Here is a 23551-nt window from a genome sequence, read left to right as displayed (position 1 = left end):
AGATCATTCATATAGAGGATAATTGATCAAATTAGGATTATAACAATGGATAACTAATGATGTGTCTATATGGTGGAACATATAGAGCATTCTATATACTGAGAGTGCAATTCTAAGTTCTATGCGTGGATTCAACGAAGAATTAATAAGTTAGTGAATTTTAGTGTTAAATTCTTGATCTACTTATTGGAAGCTCGGTTATATAGACCCATGGTCCCCCCACTAGTTGAGATAATATTGCTTGTAAGACTCATGTAATTGGTTTTGATTAATCAATTATAATTCTCAAATTAGACTATGTCTATTTGTGAATTTTTCACTAAGTAAGGGCGAAATTGTAAAGAAAGAGTTTATAGGGGCATATTTGTTAATTATGATACTTTGTATGGTTCAATTAATAAATATGATAAATGACAATATTATTTAATAATTATTTATAGTTATTAAATAGTTAGAATTGGCATTTAAATGGTTGAATTAGAAAATTGGCGTTTTTGAGAAAATCAGATGTAGAAAAGATAAAACTGCAAAATTGCAAAAAGTGAGGCCCAAATCCACTAAGCATGGCCCAGCCACTTTTGTAGGCAATTTAAACTGATATTTTCATTATTTTAATGCCAAATAATTCAAACCTAACCCTAGTGGAATGCTATAAATAGATAGTGAAGGCTTCAGGAAAAACACACTAAATTTCTACACTTTTCTTCTGAGACTTCTGAATCAGAAAAAACTGAGCCTTCTCTCTCCCTATCTTTAGCTGCCACTTCTTCTTTCTTCTTCCTTTGAATTTCGAAATCCTTAGTGATTAGAGTAGTGCCCACACACATCAAGTGATACCTCAATCATAGTGAGGAAGATCGTGAAGAAAGACATTCAGCAAAAGGAGTTTCAGCATCAAAGATTCAGAGAAAGAGATCCAGGTTCAGATATTGATAATGCTCTGCTACAGAAAGGAATCAAGGGCTAGATATCTGAACGGAAGGAGTCATATTATTCCGCTGCACCCAATGTAAGGTTTCTTAAACTTTATATGTGTTTAATTTCATCGTTTTAGAAAGTTCATATTTAGGATGTTAATCAACATACTTGTGAGTAGATCTAAGATCCTGGTAAAATAATTTCCAACAACCAATAGGTTGTAAGTGGATTTTAAAAACTAAAAGGGATAAAAAGGGACAGATTGAAAGGTTTAAAGCGTGTTTAGTGGCTAAAGGCTTTACTCAAAGAGAAGGTATTGATTACACTCAAAATTTTCTCACCTGTTTCCACTAAAGATTCATTCAGAATTATTATGGATTTAGTTGTGCACTCTGATTCAGAGTTGCATCAAATGATTGTTAAAACTGTTGTTCTGAATGGAGAATTGAGTGAGCAAGTCTATATGTCTCAACCTGAAGGCTTCGAGGAAAATGGAAATGACAACTTGGTTTGCAAGTTAAAACGATCCATTTATGGTCTCAAACAGGCATCTCGCCAGTGGTACTTAAAGTTTGACAAGGTTGTGACATCGTTTGGTTTTGTAGAGAACAAGTTTGATCAGTGTATTTATATAAAGATCAGTGGGAGTCGTTATATTTTTCTTCTTCTTTATGTGGACGATATTTTACTGGCCAGCAGTGATTTGTCATTACTAAATGAGACCAAAAGTTTTCTGTCTACCAATTTTGATATGAAAGATCTTGGAGAGACATCTTTAGTTTTGGAGATTGAGATTTATCATGATAAGAATTGAAAATTTCTTGGCTTACCTCAAGAAGCTTACATTAATCGTGTGCTCAAAAGGTTCAACATGGATTTGTGTAAAGCCGGTTCTGTTCCTATTCTGAAAGGGGACAAGTTCACTAAGCAGCAATGTCCTAAGAACGACTTGGAAAGAGGAGCAATAAAGAACATCCCTTATGCAAGTGTAGTAGGGAGTTTGATGTATGCTCAGGTTTGCACTCGACCTGACATAGCTTTCGTAGTCAATGTTCTTGGGAGATATTTATCTGATCCTGGCCATGATCATTGGGTTGCAGCCAAGAAAGTTTTGAGATATTTGCAAAGAACGAAGAGTTTTATGCTTGTGTATAAGCATGTTGACAATCTTCGAGTTGTTGGTTATTCAGATTCAGATTTTGGTGGTTATGTAGATGATTTAAAGTCAACTTCTGGCTATATTTTCATTTTTGTTGGTGCTGCTATTTCTTAGAAAAAGTGTTAAATAGACTTTAATCATATCATCTACTATATATGTTGAGTTTGTCGTATGTTATGAGGCATCTTTGCAAGCTTTGTCGCTGAAGAATTTTATTTCGGAGATACGAGTGGTTGATTCTATTTCCACACCTATGCTAATCTATTGTGATAATAATGCTGCTGTTTTCTTTTCAAAGAATAACAAGATTATTAGTCCTTCCAAACATATGGAAATAAAGTATCTCACTGTTAGAGACTTGGTCAAGAAAAGAGACATTGTGATAGAATATTGAAAGACCACGTTGATGTTTGCAGATCCTCTAACCAAAGGATTAAGTGCCATATTGTTTGATAACATGTTGTTGATATGAGCATTTTATAATCTTTTGTTCCTTTGGGTTAGTGGGAGTTTCTTATTTTATCTTTTGAGATTATATTTATATGTAATTTACTTGTTGATGATATGAACTACTTTGTGGGCCAATATTTTTTGATTATTGGATGTTTATGCTTTCAGTTAGGCTTTGTTATATTCTGGAGAATAATTGAATTGAAAGCATATAGTTCATATCTTGTTGTGATCATTGTATTTTAAGTATATTTGCTTAATAACAATGATATGTTGTTGGCTTAATTTTTTAAGCAAGTTTAGTGACACTTACTTATTTTAAGTGGTGTATGATGAATTTCACTGGCTTATTTATTAAGCATCACGGTATCAGTGAAATTGAGGACTGATAAGGATATTATGTTATTTTAAATTGATCACATGTCGAACATAAATCCTTACCACACTACTAGACTTATTGACCATGTCGATTTAATACTTTGGTATTTGTGATTATGAATGTCTTTTGTTGAGTTAAAAATAATATGACTGTCATAGTTCATTATCAAAGGTTAAATTGGACCGGTATGTTGAGATGCTATCAGAGAACTATCATTTTTTTTAAAGTGGCCACAAATGTTTTCCTGTTGTTCAACCCATGAGTCGTTTTCAAATAAAATTATTTTAATATAATATATATATATAAATGTATTAAAATTAATGTAGCCCAAGTGGGAGAATGTTAGACTTTTTATTTGGGCTTACATTAAGTTTTATTGGTTTTATTAAAACTTGGGTTGATTGGATAGTTCTTTGCTGTGTTAGCCCATGTTGTTGGTGATCAATTGTTAATGGGCTTAGCATCTGTGTGTAAAGTCTAGGTGAAGCAGAAGTGTGGGCTTTTCTAATTGACTGAATCCTTTGATGAGCAGGCCCAGCCCAACTAGGGTTTTGTAGCTAAGTCTCCTCCCTAACTCTATAAATACATATTGTCTCATCACAATTGTATACCTTTTGATAATCAGATAAATAAACTGCTTCTGATTTAGAGATCTAGGGAGGAAGACTTAGTTGATAGTATTGCACTATCTAAGTGGAGTAACTGCTGTGGATCAAACTGAGATAATTGCTATGGATTAATCAGGTACACATACCTAATTATTATATATTACTATTGTGTTCTATGTTATGTACAAATTGATCTTGGGTATATTATTAATTTTTCTAACAGAGCCTTCTAATAAGTAATGCTCTCAAATCCTCCCGTTCATAGATGATTTACTGAATAAGACCTGACATCTTACGGTTGGGAAGTTAATGAAAATGGGTCGACAGAAATTGGGAGGCTTTGTTTGGTCGAACATCTCTGCACGCAAAGCCATTTTGTCATTCTTTACTCAAGAACATATTGTGTCGCCTGTGGAATTTAGGGGAACAAGAATCGGAGCTCAAAATTAAGAAGCTTCACCGACTGCGATCTTCTTGGCACTTTCTTAAAAACAAAGTTTTACATTGGAACGTGTTCTGGGTCGAATACCATGGGTACTCAACACTGGCTTTTTTATCCTTGACCGAATGAAGGAAATTTAAATGAGTTGGGATCACGTACTGATGAGATTTTCGATAGGGCGGGTGTTGAATCTCCATGTTCATGCCATAACAAAACTTAATATGGAAAGTTGGTTGGCATGGCAGGGGAGTTCTTTGAGGTGCAAGACTCTAATCCTCATCGAATTACTCTGAATGGGTATTTTCGTTTCAAAGTTTGGAGCTCCATTTGATCCAAGATATTTCTAGGATTCCCATTTCAAAGTGTTGGAAGGAAGGCTTGGCTCAATTTCAATATGATAAATTTTCCTATATATGCTAAAATTGTGGATTTGTCGATCATGATCTACAATTATGTGGTACGGGGTGAGCCATGATTGCCAATGGGGATGGACAGGATGTCTCTGTCTATGGTTCTTGGTTAAAGGTCGACTTCATAGGGAGAGGGACCTAGAGCTAGTAGGAACTAAGCATCCCAATAAACGAGTAGACCATCAAACTCCTCTAACCATATTGCTCACCGCGAGAATAAGGCCACCACTAGCCTCGAATCAACTGACCCACTAGGCACCAAGCCGCCCCAATCTAATTCTATTAATTACCAACATGAACTAATAACTGCTGGGAATGATTATCTTACAGATAAGAAGGCACAGTCCCTTTGGGGCTCTTCATCTCATGGCCACAATACGGAAATACATGGAGAACAGTTGAGCATTCCATCAGTGGATAATTTAACTTTGAACAACAGTGGAACCTAAGATGGGAGCTCTCGAAAGTGCCAAGGGAAGGAGCATATACTATCAGAAGAGTTGTGGGCCAAGGATTCTTGTATGTGCAAGGCTCGAACTATGGAAACAATTTTGCCTGAGTCATCATCTTCAGGGATCTTGCAAGATATGCCTATTAATTTTTCTTTGGGATTCCCTCTATGAACTATGGATATTAAAGAGAAAAGACGCAAAGCAACGCCAAAGCGTCTGGGTAAGAGCAGAAGTATTACTGCTAAAACTACCAGTTTGGAGGGGGCTGGATTGGTAGTGCCCAACGCGACCCTAAACACAATGCAGCACACAGAATGCATTTTTTGGATCAGATTCAACTTTTATAGATGACCTTTCATGGGCGAACTTTGCTGGGAAGAGTCGCCAACCCCAATGAATTCCCTTTTATATAATGTCCAAGGGCTGGAAAATCCTTAGAAAGTTAATGCCCTTTTGGCTCATGTTCAAGACTACAAGCTTGGAATTCTATTTTTGTCCAAAACTTGTTCGCAAAGTTCTTACCTTGAAGTGCTAAGAAAAAAGCTGGAGTTTGATGGTTGTTTCTGTGTGAATGCTAAAGGAAAAAGTGGGGCTCTTGCCCTGCTTTGGAAGAGCTCATTTGATGCTAGTGTCTAGTCTTTTAATGACTTTCATATGATGCCTTTATTAGTATGTTTACTGATCTCAGCTGACGCTTTATGAAATTCTATGGGGATCTTGACCCAAATCAACGAATACACTCTTAGATTATACTTCGAAGGCTTGTTGATTGCTTTAATGGTCCTTGGATGTGTGTGAGAATTCAATAAAATTTTGAGGCCTTCGGAGAAGAAAAGTGGGGTGGATTTTGCTCCCCATCGAATGAAATAAGTCAAAAATGCCACTAATTATTGTCCTTTAGGGAAAATAGACTTTGAGAGTAGCTCCTTTACCTAGTGCAATAGTAGGCAGAAGGGGCTAATTTTTGAGCGATTGGACTGTGTCTTTGGGAACCCAGATTGGTGGAATAAATTCACTGTGTCCAAAGTCAAACATCTACACAGATGGTATTCGGATCATTGTCCCATGTTGTTAGTCTTCCACACTGTCCCTCCTAATCATGGATGACTACATGGGGCTCTCATTTCCATCACCAAGAAGCATGATCTGATAATATAGAATATTGAGACTTAATTTTAAAAGTTTAGGTTCAGGGGGTGGCTATTAGTACTTCGACAGACTTGGTTCATTTGTTTGATAAATGCGGGCACCGTCTGGGCAGCTGGAATAAGCGACAGAAAAGGGATAGTTAGGCTAAAACAAAGGATATCAAGGGAAGAATGTCCTCTCTTTCTAGTTGCACCACTGTTGAGGCCTTCGTAGGGCTGCAGACACTTGAAAAAGCTCTCAATATACAACATAGAAATGAGGAAATGCTTTAGAAACAGAGGATTCGTGCAACCTGGTTAGCCCATGGAGGTCGAAATATATGTTATTTTCATCACTGTGCTTTTTTCCATAGAAAGAAAAATGAGATTAAAGGTATTTTTGACACCAATTTGGGTTGGCAAACTTCGAAGACAGATTTAGAAGGTATTATTTGTGATCATTTTCAAAGCCTCTTTACACAAGTTAGCATCAAGCGGCCCGTATTAACCTCCTCCAACAGATTATCCCTCTTCGGCTAAGTCAAATACAAAATGAGAAGCTTTTTTAAGACTTTACCAAAGAGGATATCAAAGTAGCCCTTACGCAAATTGATAGTTTGAAAGCTCAAGGTGTGGATGGGTTTCCCAAATTCTCTATGACCAACATTGGGACATTACTGGTGAGGATGTTACTCGAATTTGCTTGGATGTGCTCAATTATATTTTGGACTATAGCTATATAAATCGCGCCCTGTTATGCCTTATCCCTAAAGCTAGTCATCCCACCTTTGTTGCGGAGTTTCACCCCATTAGTTTATGCAACGTGAGCTATAAAATTATCTCAAAGTCCTTGCTAGTGATTGAAAGATAACTTGCATGAAGTTATTTCAGATAATCAAAGTGCTTTTATCCTAGGGCGCCTAATTCAAGATAATTCCATTCTTTGCTTTGCGAGTCTCCACTAGTTGAAAAAAGGTGGGGTTTGGTAATTGGCAGAAAATGGCCCTCAAACTCGATATGTCAAAGGCCTATGACCGGGTAGAATTGTCATTCCTCGAAGCAATAATGATTTGTTTGGGTTACAATTTTAGGTGGGTCTCCAAAATCATGAAATGTGTTCAGACAGTGTCTTTTTTTGTCCTTATTAATATAGATATTGTGGTAATATTCAACCCCAAAGGGGGTTAAGGCAAGGCGACCCTCACTCCCCTATCTCTTTCTTATTTATTCCAAAGGTTTCTCTTGCCTTATTCAGGAAGTCGAACGGGCAGATATGCTTCATGGGGCTAGGTTTGGTCATTATGGTCTTAAAATCTCTCACTAATTCTTTGTTGATGACAGTTTTGTGTTTCTCAAGGCCAATACCGAAGAAGGGGTCATTTTCAAAACTTGCTAGATGAATATTCAGCTTTGTCGAGACAAAAAATTAATTTTGACTCTAAACTTTGTGTGGGTAAAAATGTTGATGAGGCTTAAGGGCAATTATTGGCTGCTTCTTTAGGGGTGAAACTAGTGGATTGTCATACTCGGGATGCCAACTTATATTGGTCATCAAAAAAAAAGTCTTTGAATCTATTCTCTCCAAGATTAGAAATAAGCTTCAAGGCTAGAAGGCTCATTTATTCTCGCAAGCTGACAGAGAGGTTCTGCTCAAAGCAGTTATCCAAGCTATACCATGTTATATAATGGGTTATTTTTGGCTACCTAAGGAGTTAATCCAGGATATCTACTCCGTGATGGCTCAATTTTTATGGGGCTCCTCAATAAATAAACAAAAAAAATGCATTGGGGGTAGCTGGGATAAGCTTTGTAAACCCAAGGCAGCTGGTGGAATGGCCTCTCGGGATCACTCTAAGTTCAACCAAGATATGTTAGCAAAACAGTGTTGGAAGATCATCTCTCAGCCCTTCTCAATGTTGGTTCGGGTTCTTAAGGAGTGTTACTTTGTTAATGGGACTTTTCTGGAGGCTAAATCAAGTGGGCATTGCTCTTTTATGTAGATAAGCATTCTTTGGGGCCATAAATATTTGTTGAAAGTGTTGGAAATTATTTTACCAGGATCTTAGATCTACTCACAAGTATGTTGATTAACACCCTAAATATGAACTTTCTAAAACGATGAAATAAACACATATAAAGTTTAGGAAACCTTACATTGGGTGCAGCGGAATAATATGACTCCTTTCGTTCAAATATCTAGCCCTTGATTCCTTTCTGTAGCAGAGCATTATCAATATCTGAACCTGGATCTCTTTCTCTGATTCTTTAGTGCTGAAACTCCTTCTTGCTAAAAGTCTTTCTTCACGATCTTCCTCACTATGATTGAGGTATCACTTACTGTGTGTGGGCACTACTCTAACACTAAGGATTTCGAAATCTCAATGAGGAAGAGAAAGATGGAGTGGTCGGCCAAAGATAGGGAGAGAGAGAGGCTCAGTTTTTCTCTGAAGGAAAAAATAGAAAATTTAACTGTAAATTTCCTGAAGCCTTCACTATCTATTTATAGCATTCCACTAGGGTTAGGTTTGAATTATTTGGCATTAAAATAATGAAAATATCAGTTTAAATTCCCTACAAAAGTGGCCGGCCATGCATAGTGGATTTGGGCCTCACTTTTTGTAATTTTGCAGTTTTATCTTTTCTGCATCTGATTTTCTCAAAAACGCCAATTTTCTAATTCAACCATTTAAATGCCAATTCTAACTATTTAATAACTATAAATAATTATTAAATAATATTGTCATTTATCATATTTATTAATTGAACCATACAAAGTATCATAATTAACAAATATGCCCCTATAAACTCTTTCTTTACAATTTTGCCCTTACTTAGTGAAAAATTCACAAATAGACATAGTCTAATTTGAGAATTATAATTGATTAATCAAAACCAATTATATGATTCTTACAAGCAATATTATCTCAACTAGTGGGGGGACCATGGGTCTATATAACCGAGCTTCCAATAAGCAGATCAAGAATGTATAACCTAAATTCACTGACTTATTAATTCTTCGTTGAATCCACGCATAGAACTTAGAATTACACTCTCAGTATATAGAATGCTCTATATGTTCCACCATATCGACACATCATTAGTTATCCATTGTTATAATCCTAATTTGATCAATGATCCTCAATATGAATGATCTACACTGTAAAGGGATTAGATTACCGTTACACCCTACAATGTATTTAATCCTTAAAACACTTAATCCCGTATAAATGATATTTCAACTTATGTGAAATGAGATCTCCACCATTTATTTTCGTTTGGTCAAGCTCAAAGGAGATCATCCTTTACTTACTATTCGCCAGATAGAAGCTATAGATTCCATGTTTATGTTAGCGCTCCCACTCAATTGCACTACCGTGTTCCCAAAATGTACGTATTACCCTGACCTAAAAGTAGGCTTAACTAACAAATCAAAGAACACGAATAGCCTCTTGAGATTGAACCTAATCATAACAGGATTAAGATCATTTGATCTAGGATCAACTAGGCGATATTGACTTGAATAGATATTACGGTAAGTTTAATAAATCTAAGTCAAAGTTCAATATCGGTCCCTTCCGATGCATACTCCTTGCATCCAACCTGAGCTTTACTTTAACCAATGCTCTAGAAAGAACATAGCACTTCTCCAAATGCAAGTAAAGTCTGTTGTAGATTATCATATCAGTAAAACTCTGTGTCTAATAAATCTAAGAAACTTTATTCACATAGTCATGTTTACTTTCCAATGTGTTGACAGCACAATAAACAGGATCAAGTATGTGAAAAGGATTTCAGATGAATTTATACATTATGTACATATAATCATGAAATAAATCATGTGAACCATGCAACATTAAATGTTATTTCTGATCTATATTAATAAGTAAATCTGATTAAATTGAAATGAGTTTTATTTAGGACATAAAACCCAACAAAAAGGTGTCCATTGGAGAGTCAAATCAGGTCGAACAATGCGTGTAAATGAAGACAAATGGCTCCCTTGACTAATGATTTTTTCTCTCAAACCCCAGCCAATATTCCTCCAAACACTACTATAAAATGTTTAAAATTGATGACAGTTCGTAGAATGAGCAGGGTGTAGTAGATACTTTCCATCAAGATGATATCCTTCTGGTGTTTGACCTTGCTACTGGTAGTCTCAGTGTGGAGGATGACATCACTTGGCACTATTCTAAGAGCGGTATCTGAACTAGTAAGAGCGAGAATAATATGACAGTTGTCTCTCCATTCAAAGTAAGCAGCTCTTCTAATCAAGCAATGAAATAATGGTGGCATACTGTATGGCATCTTGAGGTTCTCCCAAAAGTAAAAAATTTCCTTTGGCGCGTGTGTACAGGGTGGCTGCCTTTGGGGGTATATCTTAATGAGATAGGAATGCAAGTAGATTCCCAATATTTTTAGTGTGGTTATAGTGAAGAGACGGTGGCTCAATATTTGTGGTTCTGTCGTGCCACAACTCTGATTTAGAAAAACTTTAACTTTTAGCAGTTTTTCCCTACTCGCTACAACAATGTGTTAGACTTTTTTTTCAACATCCTCAACCAAACTACAATTTAACAACTTTCTCCTTCTATCCTAGTTGGTTTGGAATCGTTGAAAAAAGAAAAGGCTGAATCAGTTGCATTATTCAATGAAAAGTTGGATAAGTTAGGCAGAAATGGCCTTGGTGGATTTTCAAGAGTAGGGTAATATCTCTGTACAGATTGACACTACTGATAGCCTGCTTCTTCCAAAATGGAAGAAGCAGCTTCCTTCTTTTTTCGAAAAAGAAAATAAAAAATACTTCATTTTTAAGGTTTCCTTCCTAAAAATAATAATAAAAAAAATTACAGCTTCCTTCTTTTTTCGAAAAAGAAAATAAAAAATACTTTAACTTTTTTCTTTCTTCTCAGACTTTCCATATTCATTGCTCTTGCCCCCACGATTCTTTTTTGATAACACTTGCCCCCACGATTTTTTTTTTTAGAGAGAGGGAGCCCGCTAAAGAGGAAGAAAATCCACTAGATTGCAGGGGTCATCGCCTATCCAGATTGCAACTTCGTCTAACCCTGAAGCCCAGTGCGCCAATTTATCAGCCAAAGAATTGGCGTTACGATTGATGTGAGATATCCGAACTGCTGGGAATCGAGACAAAGTTTCCTTAATTTGCATTATGAGATCTCCGAAAACCAAAGAATCTTCCTTGTGATGGTAAAGGGCATCAGTAATGGCTTTGCAGTCCGTTTCTATGTCCTGAACCAGGAAAAGCTCATCAATGCACCAGCGCAGCATAGAAAGGAGAGACTTTGCTTCTAAGGTGGCAACTGGACCTCCTCCATAGTAAGGCTGAGCGAGAGCTGCGACTACCAAACCTTCACTGTTCCTAATTACTCCACCAAAACCCGCTTTTCCACTATGCTTAGGGATTGCTGCGTCTACATTGAGTTTGAGAACACCGGGGGCAGGAGGAGCCCAAATTGTGGGAGTTGGAGCAAGGCTGGGGCGGCCAAGAGAATTTGAAGCTAACGAAGATGTGTTGTAATCTGCCAAGAAACTCTGAGCTAGGCTGATAATTGCGTGGGCCTGATTGCAAGATTGTCCTTTGAGAGCTTTGTTCCTGTTAAACCAAATAAACCAAGCAATACACAGAAAAAGTTCTACATCTTCTTTGGGAAAAGATGTGTGAAACACGTGAGCTAAATCATGAAACATAATCTATGAAGAGCAGGAAAAAATGTAAGGGTAAAATTGAGTACCTTTCCAGACTCTTCGGACACTCTGACAGTAGGACAGCGCATGTGACACCGATTCTTCCTGGTTTCCACAACGGCTACAACCCGGAGATAGAATGGTTTTCCTAAAGGCTAGGTTTTGGGCAGTGGGGAGGGTTAAGTTTGTGGCTCGAAAAGCAAAGTGTTTCGCCTTGGCGGGGATAGAAAGATGCCAAAGGGTTTTCCACCAAGGCGAGGGACAGGAAGAAGAGGGGATGTCAAGTGGGGTAGTAGTGGAAAAACTGAGGTGGTAACCTGATCTAACTGTGTAAACCCCAGAGTTTGAGGGTTCCCAAATCAGATCATCCTGGGATGGGGTGAGGGGAAGGGGAATGGAAAGGATATTCTGAGCCACATGGGCTGGGTAGCAACTCTGAATCTTAGCTATGTCCCAAGACATAGTGGATGTGATATAAGAGGCGACCTTGTCAGGGACGGGGGATAAGGGAGTAACTTGACGGAAACCCGGGATCCAATGATCCATGGTAGTGGATGTGTTCTGACCATTGCCAATTTTTGAGATAAGACCTTTGCGCAGCAACTCTTTCCCCTAGCAAATGCTACGTCATACGAAAGAAGGAGAATGCCCCGTGGAGCTACTAAGGAAGGAAGACTGAGGATAATATCGGGCAGATAAAATTCTGGACACCGTTGAGTTTGGTTGCTTTAAGATGCGCCAGGCTTGCTTTGCAAGCATAGCCTGATTAAAATGGACCAGAGAACGGAAACCAAGCCCGCCATCCTTTTTGGATTTGTAGAGCTTTTTCCAGCTTTGCCAGTGGTTTTTGGGGCGATTGTTGTCATTAATTCCCCACCAGAAGTTTGCCATGGTAGATTCAAGAGAGCGACAAGTGGCCATTGAGATGCGAAAGCAAGCCATGCTATAGGTAGGAATGGCTTGAATGACCAATTTTAGAAGAGTCTCTTTGCCCCCTTTTGAAAAGACTTCGTTTCGCCAATTATGAAGGTGACCCCAGACTTTGTCATGAAGGTAATGAAACAATTGTTTTTTCATTCGGCCAATGTGTTGAGGGAGACCCAGATATTTTTCAAAGGAGGGATGAACAGGGATCCGCATGAAATCAGAGATCAGAGTTTGGTCCCTCAACTCCACATTAGGGGAAAAATACAACGAGGATTTTTGGAAATTAACTTTTTGTCTTGTGGCCCTTTCGTACACATCGAGAACCTCTTTGATGACATTACAAGAATTAATATACGCCTGACAGAAAAGAAAACTATCGTCCGCAAAGAGCAGGTGAGAGATAGCAGGGGCCCGCCTGGCGACTTTGATACCCGGAAGAGACTTGTTTCTTTCTTTCTAGCGCAGAAGAGAGGAGAAACCTTCCGCGCAAAGGAGAAAGAGGTAGGGTGAAAGAGGATCACCCTGGCAGATACCTCTAGACGGGGTAACACTACCAGAAACTCTACCGTTTAGATTGAATTGAAAGGTAGTCGTGGAGATGCAGGAAAACACCAGATGGACAAACCGGGGAGGGAATTGGAATTTCTGAAGAATAGCATCAATGAAGGTCCACTCCATTCTGTCGAAAGCTTTAGCCATATCGAGCTTGACCGCCATCCATCCTTTTTTGCCCCTCGTCTTAAGTTTGATGGAGTGCGCTACTTCCTGGGCAATGATAATGTTGTCCGAGATGAGTCTATCAGGAAGGAAAGCACTTTGGTTGGGAGAGATCAAATTGTTGAGAACGAGTTTAAGCCGATTTGCTATAGCCTTGGAGATAATTTTGTAGATGATATTGCAAAGGCTGATGGGCCGAAAATCGAAAAGGGAAGTAGGTTGTTTGACCTTGGGAATAAGAGTGATGAGAGTGGTATTTAGAGGAGTAATGTCCCCATTTCCATTGAGGAAGCTGGCAGCCGCTTTGAGAACATCGTTCCTAACAGAGGTCCAGTTTGCTTTGTAGAAATTAGAGTTGAAACCATCAGGACCAGGAGCTTTATCCGAGGGGAGTTGACAAAAAGCTTTTTCTATTTCATCCAAGGAAAACTCCTCAGCTAGGAGGGATTTATCTAACTCAGAGAGAGAGCACGTAATGCCCTCCAAGGCCTTAATCACGTCCTCCTCGGAAGGGTTCGTGGACGTGAAAAGTTGGTTAAAGTGGGATTCCATTTCTCGGTTAATGCCCTCCTCATCGGAGACGATACCGCCGTTGGCCAAGTGAAGCTTTTGGATTTTGTTTATTTTCTTTCTGTGGGAGGCGTAGCGGTGAAAGAATTTTGTGTTCTTATCTCCCTGGGCCAACCATTGGGTTCTCGCTCGCTGTTTCCAATAAGTTTCTCCTTTGTACAGAAGAGAGTCAAGCCTGGATTGGAGCTCTTTAATTTTTCGGATAGTATGATCATCCCAAACAGGAGCAAAACGGGCAGTCTCCAGGTCCTTCTCGATCTTGCTAATGTGCTTTTTAAAATTGAAATCATTTTTATGGTTCCAATTATTGAGGCTTTTAGCACAAGAAGCTTGGGTAGCAACTAGATTGAGGATGGGCTCATGCTGGATCGGGTGGCTACTCCAGGACTGGTCAAAAACACGATTCCAATTTGGGTCCTTTAACCAAACATTCTCAAAGTGAAAACATTTACTATTATTATTGGAGCGAGTTCCCGGGGCATTGGAAGTGACAAGTTCAAGGGCTCGATGATCAGATCCGTAGAAACCCAAATGAGTAAGTGCAGGGTCAGGGAAGTTATCGGTCCAAGAGTTATTAACAATCCCCCAGTCTAATCGTTCTTGAATGTTTTTTGGGGATGCGACATAGTTGTTCCACGTGAGCAAGGGACCTGACGGGTCAAGCGGGGAAAGGTTAAAAGAGTCAAGGAACTGTCTGAAATTAGAGGAGGGGCCCCTGTCGGGATTTCCCCCTTGTTTATCATGGGAAAAGAGAAAAGCATTAAAATCCCCAATGATAAGCCACGGATCCCGAGGATTACCCCTACCAATCCTATGCAGAATATTCCAAGTGTGTTGCTTAAGAGAGTCAACCGGTGAGCCATAAAAACACGTAAGGTGGAAAAACACATTAGTAACCGTACGTGAAACATAATAATCAAAGTGACTAATAGATTGAGAGAGTAAAGTGATAGTTACATCATTGGTCCAAAATAAAAGCAAGCCCCCACTTCTACCTATCCTAGGTATTTCCAAACCCGAGTCAAAATGGAGCTTGTGCTTAAGATTGTCAACAGCATTCTTAGCAAGCCTAGATTCCATAATAAATAAAACAGCAGGATTACAAAAAGAGACTAAACGGGAGAGATTACGGAATGCACGATCACTCCCAATTCCACGTGCATTCCAGCTGACAAGCTTCATGGCGGCGGGCAGGCCTGCTCGGTGGCAAGGCCTGCGCTTCCAGATGAAATTACAGTGACTTGTGGGTTGTCAGAGCGAGAACGCTTGATTTGTTGACGGAGATCTCCATTGACCATTTCAGTTTGCCTTTTGAACCTGTCCTTTGAATCGGGCTTGTTTCTTTTCCTTGAGGCCTTTGAACCCGAAGGGGTAGCAATTCCCGATTGGTAGGTGAGGTTCATAGCTTCAAGTCTCTTGCTAGTGTCGAGGAGTGGGATGTTCTCGGGCAAAGGTACATGGCAGTATTTTGAGCTTGTGGAGTTGGAGCCGCTTGAGTTTTGGGATGTGATGGCTTGGTTCGGGTTGGAGGTTGGTGAGGCTTTTTGGACACTGGTATTGCTCATTGTGGCGTTAAGAAGGGCGGTGTATGTTGGTGTAATGGTCTCGGGTGGGAGGTTATGAGATGGATTGGGGGTTGTTGTGTTGGTGGTGGGCTCGGGTTGGTTCCATTGAGAGTAGTTTTGTGCGAGGGTTGATGGGCCGGACTTGAATAGGCCCACTTGTTGTGTTTGGCCTTGAGGAGGGCAAATTTCTTGGGAGCCATAGGTGGGAAAAGGTGGCATGTTCTCCGGGGGCGCAACACAAACCGCACTAGCCGGATTAGTAGTCATGAAAGAAGCAACCGGAGGGTTGGCAAAATTAAGTTGTTCAGGGCATAACAAAGCATTAGTGGAAACTTTAACTTTGCCGGAAATGGTTTTGATATCATACCTGAGCTCCGGAGGGAATGGAGCTTCATCGCAAGCCTTCATGTAATCCATGCAACCTTTATTATAACTATGCCCCATTCGGCCACAGAAAAAGCAAATGTCAGGGAGGTTTCGTATTTCAGTTCAAGCCAAACTACTTTATTTATACTCGAGAAATGGACAGGTATTCCATGAGGGAGGGGTTGCGCAACATCAAACATGACCCTAAGCCTAAAATAGGGTCCCCATGTCTCACGAAGAGATGGCTTGTAGAGTTCCAACATGTGGCCGAGAGAGGAAGAAACAAAGGCCGCCAACTCTTCCGAGCGTTTTAAGAAAAGGAGTGTTAAACACTTGAACCCAGAGAGGAATTTTGAGCAAACTATCCCCATTGAGGACATCCAGGGAGTTTGGAATATCCATAAGAATAGCTTGGTTGAGGTAAGTCCAAGGTTGTTGCAACAAAACCTGACGCCTATCTCCATCGCAACCAAACTCAACAAGGAAAAGGCCATTGGGGCGCTCGGTGATAACCACAGGGCTCCAAGAGATATGATTCCAATTCTTTGTCATTTTTTCTATAAAATTCTTTCGGTTGAAAGACTTGACAGTGTGGACTTTAACAACAAGGAAGAGGGGAACATGCTGTGTCTCTGTTTCAGGAGTGTTTGTGGGAGTGTGGTCATGGAGAGTTTGGATGGTACACTCAGTTTCTGTGAGGTTGAGAGCAACAGAGAGAGAATTGGTTAGATCATCCAAGGGTTGACAGAGGAAGTGCAATAATAAACAAAGAGCAATATGGAACAAAGCTGAGTTTGCACTATAAAAAGAGACCGAATGAGGACAAGACAACACAAGTATTTTGTTGAGATAGGGGGAGGGAGATGGTTTAAGGGGTAGTTGACCGAAGGGGTGCACGGGTAGTTAAAAAGAATGATTATAAGGGGGCTGGTTGGGATAACAACGACTGAGAATATAAACACGAGACAGAAAAACACAACTAAACAGACAGAACAAGATGGGAAAATAATATGTGTAGACACTAAGACATACCACAGTAAAGACGATCGGTGGGAGATCAAGAAATGGAGGGTTAAACTGGAAGGGATGAGGACAGGAGAAAGATATAAACAACTAATAAAATACAAGAACCAGAAATCCTAGATGCTATGAAGAGAAGGAGAAGTATTTATAGCTACTTCACACGAAGAGAGGCTTCTCCTAAACATGACTTTAAATAGATAAACTCTCACAGAACTGGGACAACACAAATCAGTAACAGTCACTTCTATAGCATTTAATATGGAGTAGAGTTGCTGCACAGAGGATTTGAAAATTGCAATAGACAGAACACATTTGCAGGCCAGAATAAATGAGGGATTCAAACTCAAAATGGTAAAAGGAATTAAATCCCTTCTGTCGACGGATTTGAGGGGGTTCCCATTAATCCAAATCCCTTTGAAGGTGCAATTTTCAGGATGAAATTTAATGGGCAAACCAAAAATATATCTAAATTGTTCAATAAAAAACCATTTTCTCTGAAACGATTAGACAGTGAATAGGGAAAGTTGTAAGGGGAAATCAATACCTGTAAGTGTCTCATTTAACTCTGTACGCCTCGATGGATTTGGGAGGAGGCCGGAGTAAATGATGATGCGGCTGGAGTGTTTGGGTATCTTCTGAGGAGGACGGCTCGCGTGGCTTGGATGGGTCGAGTTGTTTTGTGTCTCAGTAGATGAAGAATCGGAGCCACCATGATCGAGCGATTTGGAGCTGGGCTTGTGGAAACGCGCAGAGATCAGGTGTGAACACACTGGGAAGGAAGAAGAACCCCTGTTCATACTATGCATGTCGAGAGAGAGAAAAATCTGGAGAGTTTAATAATATATTATCCTTAGTACTTTATTATTCATTCAATGTTCACTTGCCCCCCCGATTCAGTCCTTCGATTCCTCTACATTTTTCTTCCTTTGAGTTGATACTCAGTGAAGGTGGTCTCTAGCCATTCATTGGTCTCGTTTGATACTCCGTTAGTGAAGGTGTAGGTTAGTTTTATCGTTGATTGAATATCTGAAATAGGCCATTGCTCTGAATTTATTTTTCATCATTTGTTTTTCTTTGAATTTGGAAATTTAATTGTTGAAGATTGGGGCCGCCAAATTTCAACTGTCGTAATGATGGAGGTTGCCGAATTTCTATACTATTTAGTCAAAGAAATATGGAGAGGATCAGTGGAGAGAAAATTTGAATTTAACACTTGTAATTTATGCATTTTTACATGAAAAACCAAGTTACTGTAAAAGTAATTACAACTTTAACTAATATTGTATTATTGAAAAAGTCCCAATGTTTTTTAATATAATCAACATCAAAGCAACAGATACTATTTTATACTGTTTTAAAATATACAAGATGTAAATTTTTATTATTCAACAAAACAAAAAAATTCAATCAGCAACTTTTCAAGTACTCAATTGCGTGAAGCATCAATATCATGAACCATTTTAAAAATAACAGAAATTGATGACAATCTGCTCTAACATGTTTCAACATATGCAAACTTTTCTTTGGCCATCATAGAACTACCGTAGAACCATTGATTCTTTATTTGATATGAGATTAAGCCATTGACTCAATTGCAATAAAGAACCGAAAAGGAGACTTCTTGTAAACTCTTACATGGGCAGCACTATCCCAACAATTATTAAGATTGACTCTTCCTCAAAATCTAAATGAAAATTATACCCCCCACTACCTAATCATAGACCTCTCCAACATAGCTTCAACCTAATCATCTTTCTTGCTGACCAGAAAACCCGTGCTATCGACTGTGAAACGAAATTATGAAACAAAATAAACAAGGACGTGGGGTAGGGGAAAAGCTGACTCGATCACTTTCAATCTGCTTGGCAAATCAAAAACTGAGGAACTCCCAATTATACAGCAGGACCAGGAAATAAATACAAGAACAATGTAATAATTAACACAGGTTTGGAATCACAATGAGATCATGTACATGTGACAAAAGATGCATGTGCAGCCATGTAACAAGCAAATATTTTCATTTCATAAAAGGGTGGGGAAAAAAACACACCAAACATGTATACACACGAATAATGACATTTCTCATCGAACTCTGCATGCTGCAGGACCTCCCGGAGAACAATTTGGGTTAGGAGATCGGCAACTTGATCCAGGGCCAACATTATTTGTAAACCTCTGACGCATCCGATAATCTGGGATTCTGGCAAATGGACCAGCATTGCCGATTGAAAATGATGATGACACTTCATTTCCATCGTTGCCACTTTGCAAAGGTTCCAATGTTTCAACAACATCGCTCATTAAGGGCCTTGCTTTGGGATTTTGGCTCAGACAATAGTATGCCAAACTGCAAGCCTTCTGAGCTGCTCTCACTGAATATTGATTTTCCAACCTGGGATCAATTATTTGAAGCAACTTTCTCTTGTCGTTCAGTTTAGGCCTAGCCCACTCAACCAAGTTTTGCTCTTTACTTGGTCTTGTCTTGTCGACAGACCTCCTTCCAGTTAAAAGCTCCAAAAGAACAACTCCAAAGCTGTAAACATCGCTCCTTGCAGTCAAGTGGCCTGCTCATTTTATATAGATCTCATTCAGAAAATCAACAAACTCAATATGAATTCTGGAAAGAAAAACAATGGAAATCAGTTGTTAGCTGTATGTACTCTAGTCTCAGAGCTTTCAATTCAACTCCAACTCATACAAAGCACATGCATCACATATATTTGTTTGCATACACATAACTTATTCACCATTCACTCCGAAATTCCAACAGAGATCCCAAAACAGGAGTGAAAAACACATTACTTCTTCACATCATGCGTATTTTATACTGCAGAAAGTTATATCTATATCAATTATCTGCCTTTTATAGACCCTTATTTTAAGACAATATGCACATAAAGCCAAAAGGCTTTTCTAATGCAAAAGCACATAAAAGGTTGTCATCGTTAAATAATAATAATAATAATAATAATAATAATAATAATAATAATAATAATAATAATAATAATAATAATAATACATCAAAAATAAATAATAATGAGAAAAGACTGAGGAACATTAAAACATGTACATCAAACTCTAATATCCTATCATACTTAAGAATCCAAGAAAAATAAACAAAACAAAACAAATAAAACCTCCATGGTTAACAGAAAATTAAAATAAGAAGAAAATTGTCAATGGAAGAGGATCTAAATATAGAAACTTTTGAAAGTGAAGACAACTTAATAATACACCATGGAGTATCTAGTGGTCAGTAAACCATATCAACACTTGTATAAAAAAAACACTTGAAAAAGACAATCCAAAAATGTATATACAGTCAAAAGAGCTTTTCTATTTCTTTTTCATTTGTTAGTAAAAAACAAAGAAAGTAACTGCAGCCTAGTTCTATTTGATTATCCAAAAGCACACACGGGCAACTCATACCAGTCATGACATATTCAGGAGCTGCATAACCATAGGTGCCCATTACCCGGGTCGAGACATGAGTTTCATCACCCTGAGGTCCAGCTTTAGCAAGACCAAAATCAGAGAGCTTGGCTGTATAATCCTGCAAATTAAAAGGCAATGTGGATAAAAAAAAGAAGTCAGTATCATTCTACCACCAAGAGTAATCAATATGAACTTGTACCATCATTATAAGCTTTAGAACATCACTTACTGAATCCAATAATATATTAGAGGTTTTAAAGTCTCGATAAATAACTGGCCTTTCTGCATTGTGAAGGAAAGCAAGCCCCTTTGCAGCTCCCAAAGCAATGGCCATTCTTGTTCCCCACAAAAATGGAATAGATGCTTCTACAAGATAATTAAAACGTGAGGTCAATAATTTACGGGAATGTAGAAAACTTACGTAGCTGGATACCAAGCAGAATACCATCTCTTTAACAAAAATGAAAACGAGGAGAAGAGGCCCACTGAAAACTAAGAAGATAATTACCAAGCAACAAGCAAAAATGCTATATTTCATAAGGTAATAAATTTTAAACGATAAGTTCCCATAAACACGAGAGCTCCTAATGACCATTGCTAATGTTAATTTCAACAGTTAAAATTGCAAACACTTGAATATTAAACTAGTCAAAAGGATATCAATAAAGTTACTTGCAAACAAATTAATACAGGAAAATGAAAGTGGACTCCCTATAAATTGGATACATTGAGCTAAGAGCCTAGAACATGTCAGTGGGAGGGGTAGGCTTAAAGATTGAACCAATAATTGGGTCAAATATCATAAAAATGTCGTTCGGTTGATATTATCTCACAATGCTGATATGCATGCATCGAAAAAGAAAAGGAAATGATTGTGCATGTCTTGTAAAAGAATTATCATTAGACATTATAAAAAGTCAAGATAGAGATGCTCATACTCCTGAAAAGGTGATTCTCAAGGCTTCCGCGAAACATGAACTCATATACAAGTAACCTATGATCGTCCTCGCAACAATATCCAATCAACTTAACCAGATTAGGATGTCTAAGCTGTCCCAGAAAGTTCACTTCAGTCTGAAAGTACGAAATTGAAGAAAAGTAACAAGTTAAGAGATTTAGATACAAAAATAAATAAATAATAAAAAATGCCCATGACTCAGTATGGGAAGGAGCATACAAGCCACTCTCGATGACCCTGAAGACCCTCCTTATTAAGTACTTTGACAGCGACTGGGAGCGATTTGAGGCCAACCCTGACATTTTCGTCAATGTATCCTTTATAGACAGTTCCAAAGCCTCCCTCACCGAGGATGTAATCGGAGCGGAAGCTCTTTGTGATGGTCTCAAGCTCGAAGAGGGTAAAGGAGATGACATGGGTGTAAAGCATGGCGTTCTTTCTTGAATCCTCAAAGTTTCGTGGCGTTGAGGGATCGCTCAGATCTGATATGGAACGATGATGATTTTGCTTCTTCTCACCATTTTTAACAGGCAAAGACGATATCAAGTTCAGCTGTTGGACTGCGCAATTGACCCACCCAAAAAAAAAAAAAATACATTCATTGAACAAAGGACAGAAAAACCCTAATGTGAATTATTACCATATTAATTTCAATTTCCAAAGATGAATCATGCATGCGCAAAACAAAAAAATAGTTACATTGCTCTTACATTTATTTTTCAATTGGGATTTCAGTGCGGGTATAGAAAAAAAAAATGTCCTAAAAAAAACTAAAAATAAAAAGAGTAAAATTTCCCGGGAAAATGAAGAAGAAAACCGAAAAAGAAATGAAATGAAGAGTACTAGAGCAATGTAGAAAGATTAGATCTGAGAAATGGGAGAAAGGATTAGAAAAGAAGACCTTGAGCATTGGTTACCACTGCAGATTCCTCTCTAGTACCACAGTTGCCCATTTTGGTTGTCTTCTTTTTCCTTGTGGATGGTTTGGTTCTTGTGAATGAGATGGTAATGGAGGGAGTGAGTTGATGTCGATGGGCGAGATTTGGTGGCGGTAACAGTGAAGGAGTAGGAGGCTGAAAGTTGAGCAGTAAATGAAGAAGAGAGAATGAGAGTGAATTGAGGCAGTAGCGACGGTTGAAGGTGGAGTTGTGACTGTGTGGGTGAGAGTGTTGGGCTTACTGATATGGCATAGGCACAGAGTTTCATTCTTTCTCTTTTCCCCTTTTTCTTCTTCTTTACTTTATTTAAATTTTTTTAGAAACTTTTTTTTATCATCTTACATTTATTTATATATATATATGGTTGAATTTCTCTCTGTTAAAAAAAAAAACATTATTACATAACCAATTCATTATTTTCCTAGTTAATAAAAAATACTCATTATTTTTCTAATAATGTACATGTACCAATTCATAATTACCCCTTTTTTATATATGTTTTCATCCTTTCAAAAATATATATAGTTTATATTTTCAGAAATTTTATTTATTTTATTAAGTAAATGCAATAATAATGCACCAGCATATTGATTGGTTCATTGATTGGAGATTTTCTTTCCATAATCTAAATATGTTGTTTTCTTTCGTGATAAGAAAGTGCTTAGATTAATAATTAAGTAAAACATTTGGAGATAAAAATACATTTTGTTACAGTCTATTTAGATATTTGACCGTTAATTGTCACGTCACTAACCACGTATTACTCTATAATTGGTCAAATTATTTAATTTTTATTTTTTATTTATAAATCAATTTAAAATATTAAAAAATAAATAAAAAAAATTAAAATCAAAATAAAATAATAAATATTTAAAATTCATATTTTAATTAAATTAAAATAAAATAAATCATTAATTAAAGCCAAAAAACTAAAACTCTAACTAAATGCTAAAAATTTGTGAAATGTCATCCTCTTCTTCCAGCTAAAAAATGATTCAAGTAAATTCTACCAAAACTATTCCAATGTATCCTTACTTTTATTTATACCTTTGAAAAAAATTTACGAAACCCATATTCGTACACTGATTAATGCATTTATTAGAGTAACAATATTTCATCATCAACACCTTCCTCATTGTTCAGTTGCAGCAAAAGAAAAAATAGGCAAAAACCAAAAAAGAAAAAAAAACTTCAAAAAGACACACACGTAGAACAATCAGAGATCCACTCACTCATAATCAACTCTTTTAATCGGATCTGGTTCAATCAAAAATTGTCGCCGACAACTCTTCACAAAACGATGAAGTTTTAGCTTTGGACAATGCCACCAGTATTGCGAGAATCTGAGAACCCCTAATTGTTAAGAAATGAGTATTCTCAAGCAGGGTCATAATAGTC

General features: G+C 37.9%; 1 protein-coding gene across 1 annotated transcript; it reads right to left on the bottom strand.

Annotated features, from left to right (window-relative positions):
* Nucleotides 1-18720: 18720 nt before the first annotated feature.
* Nucleotides 18721-22480, bottom strand: LOC115698081 (probable serine/threonine-protein kinase PBL8). Its single transcript, XM_030625262.2, has 6 exons — nucleotides 22117-22480; nucleotides 21435-21775; nucleotides 21196-21331; nucleotides 20487-20623; nucleotides 20252-20375; nucleotides 18721-19386 (listed from the first exon to the last, which is right to left on the bottom strand). The coding sequence occupies exons 1-6, from the start codon at nucleotides 22166-22168 to the stop codon at nucleotides 18905-18907; spliced, it is 1272 nt and encodes a 423-aa protein (XP_030481122.2). The 5' UTR covers nucleotides 22169-22480; the 3' UTR covers nucleotides 18721-18904.
* Between the last annotated feature and the right edge of the window lie 1071 nt (nucleotides 22481-23551).

This window comes from Cannabis sativa, chromosome 5, assembly GCF_029168945.1.
Source record: "Cannabis sativa cultivar Pink pepper isolate KNU-18-1 chromosome 5, ASM2916894v1, whole genome shotgun sequence".
Taxonomy (NCBI): domain Eukaryota; kingdom Viridiplantae; phylum Streptophyta; class Magnoliopsida; order Rosales; family Cannabaceae; genus Cannabis; species Cannabis sativa.
The sequence above is the reverse complement of the archived record's forward strand: the minus strand, read 5'-3'. Positions and strand labels throughout refer to the sequence as shown.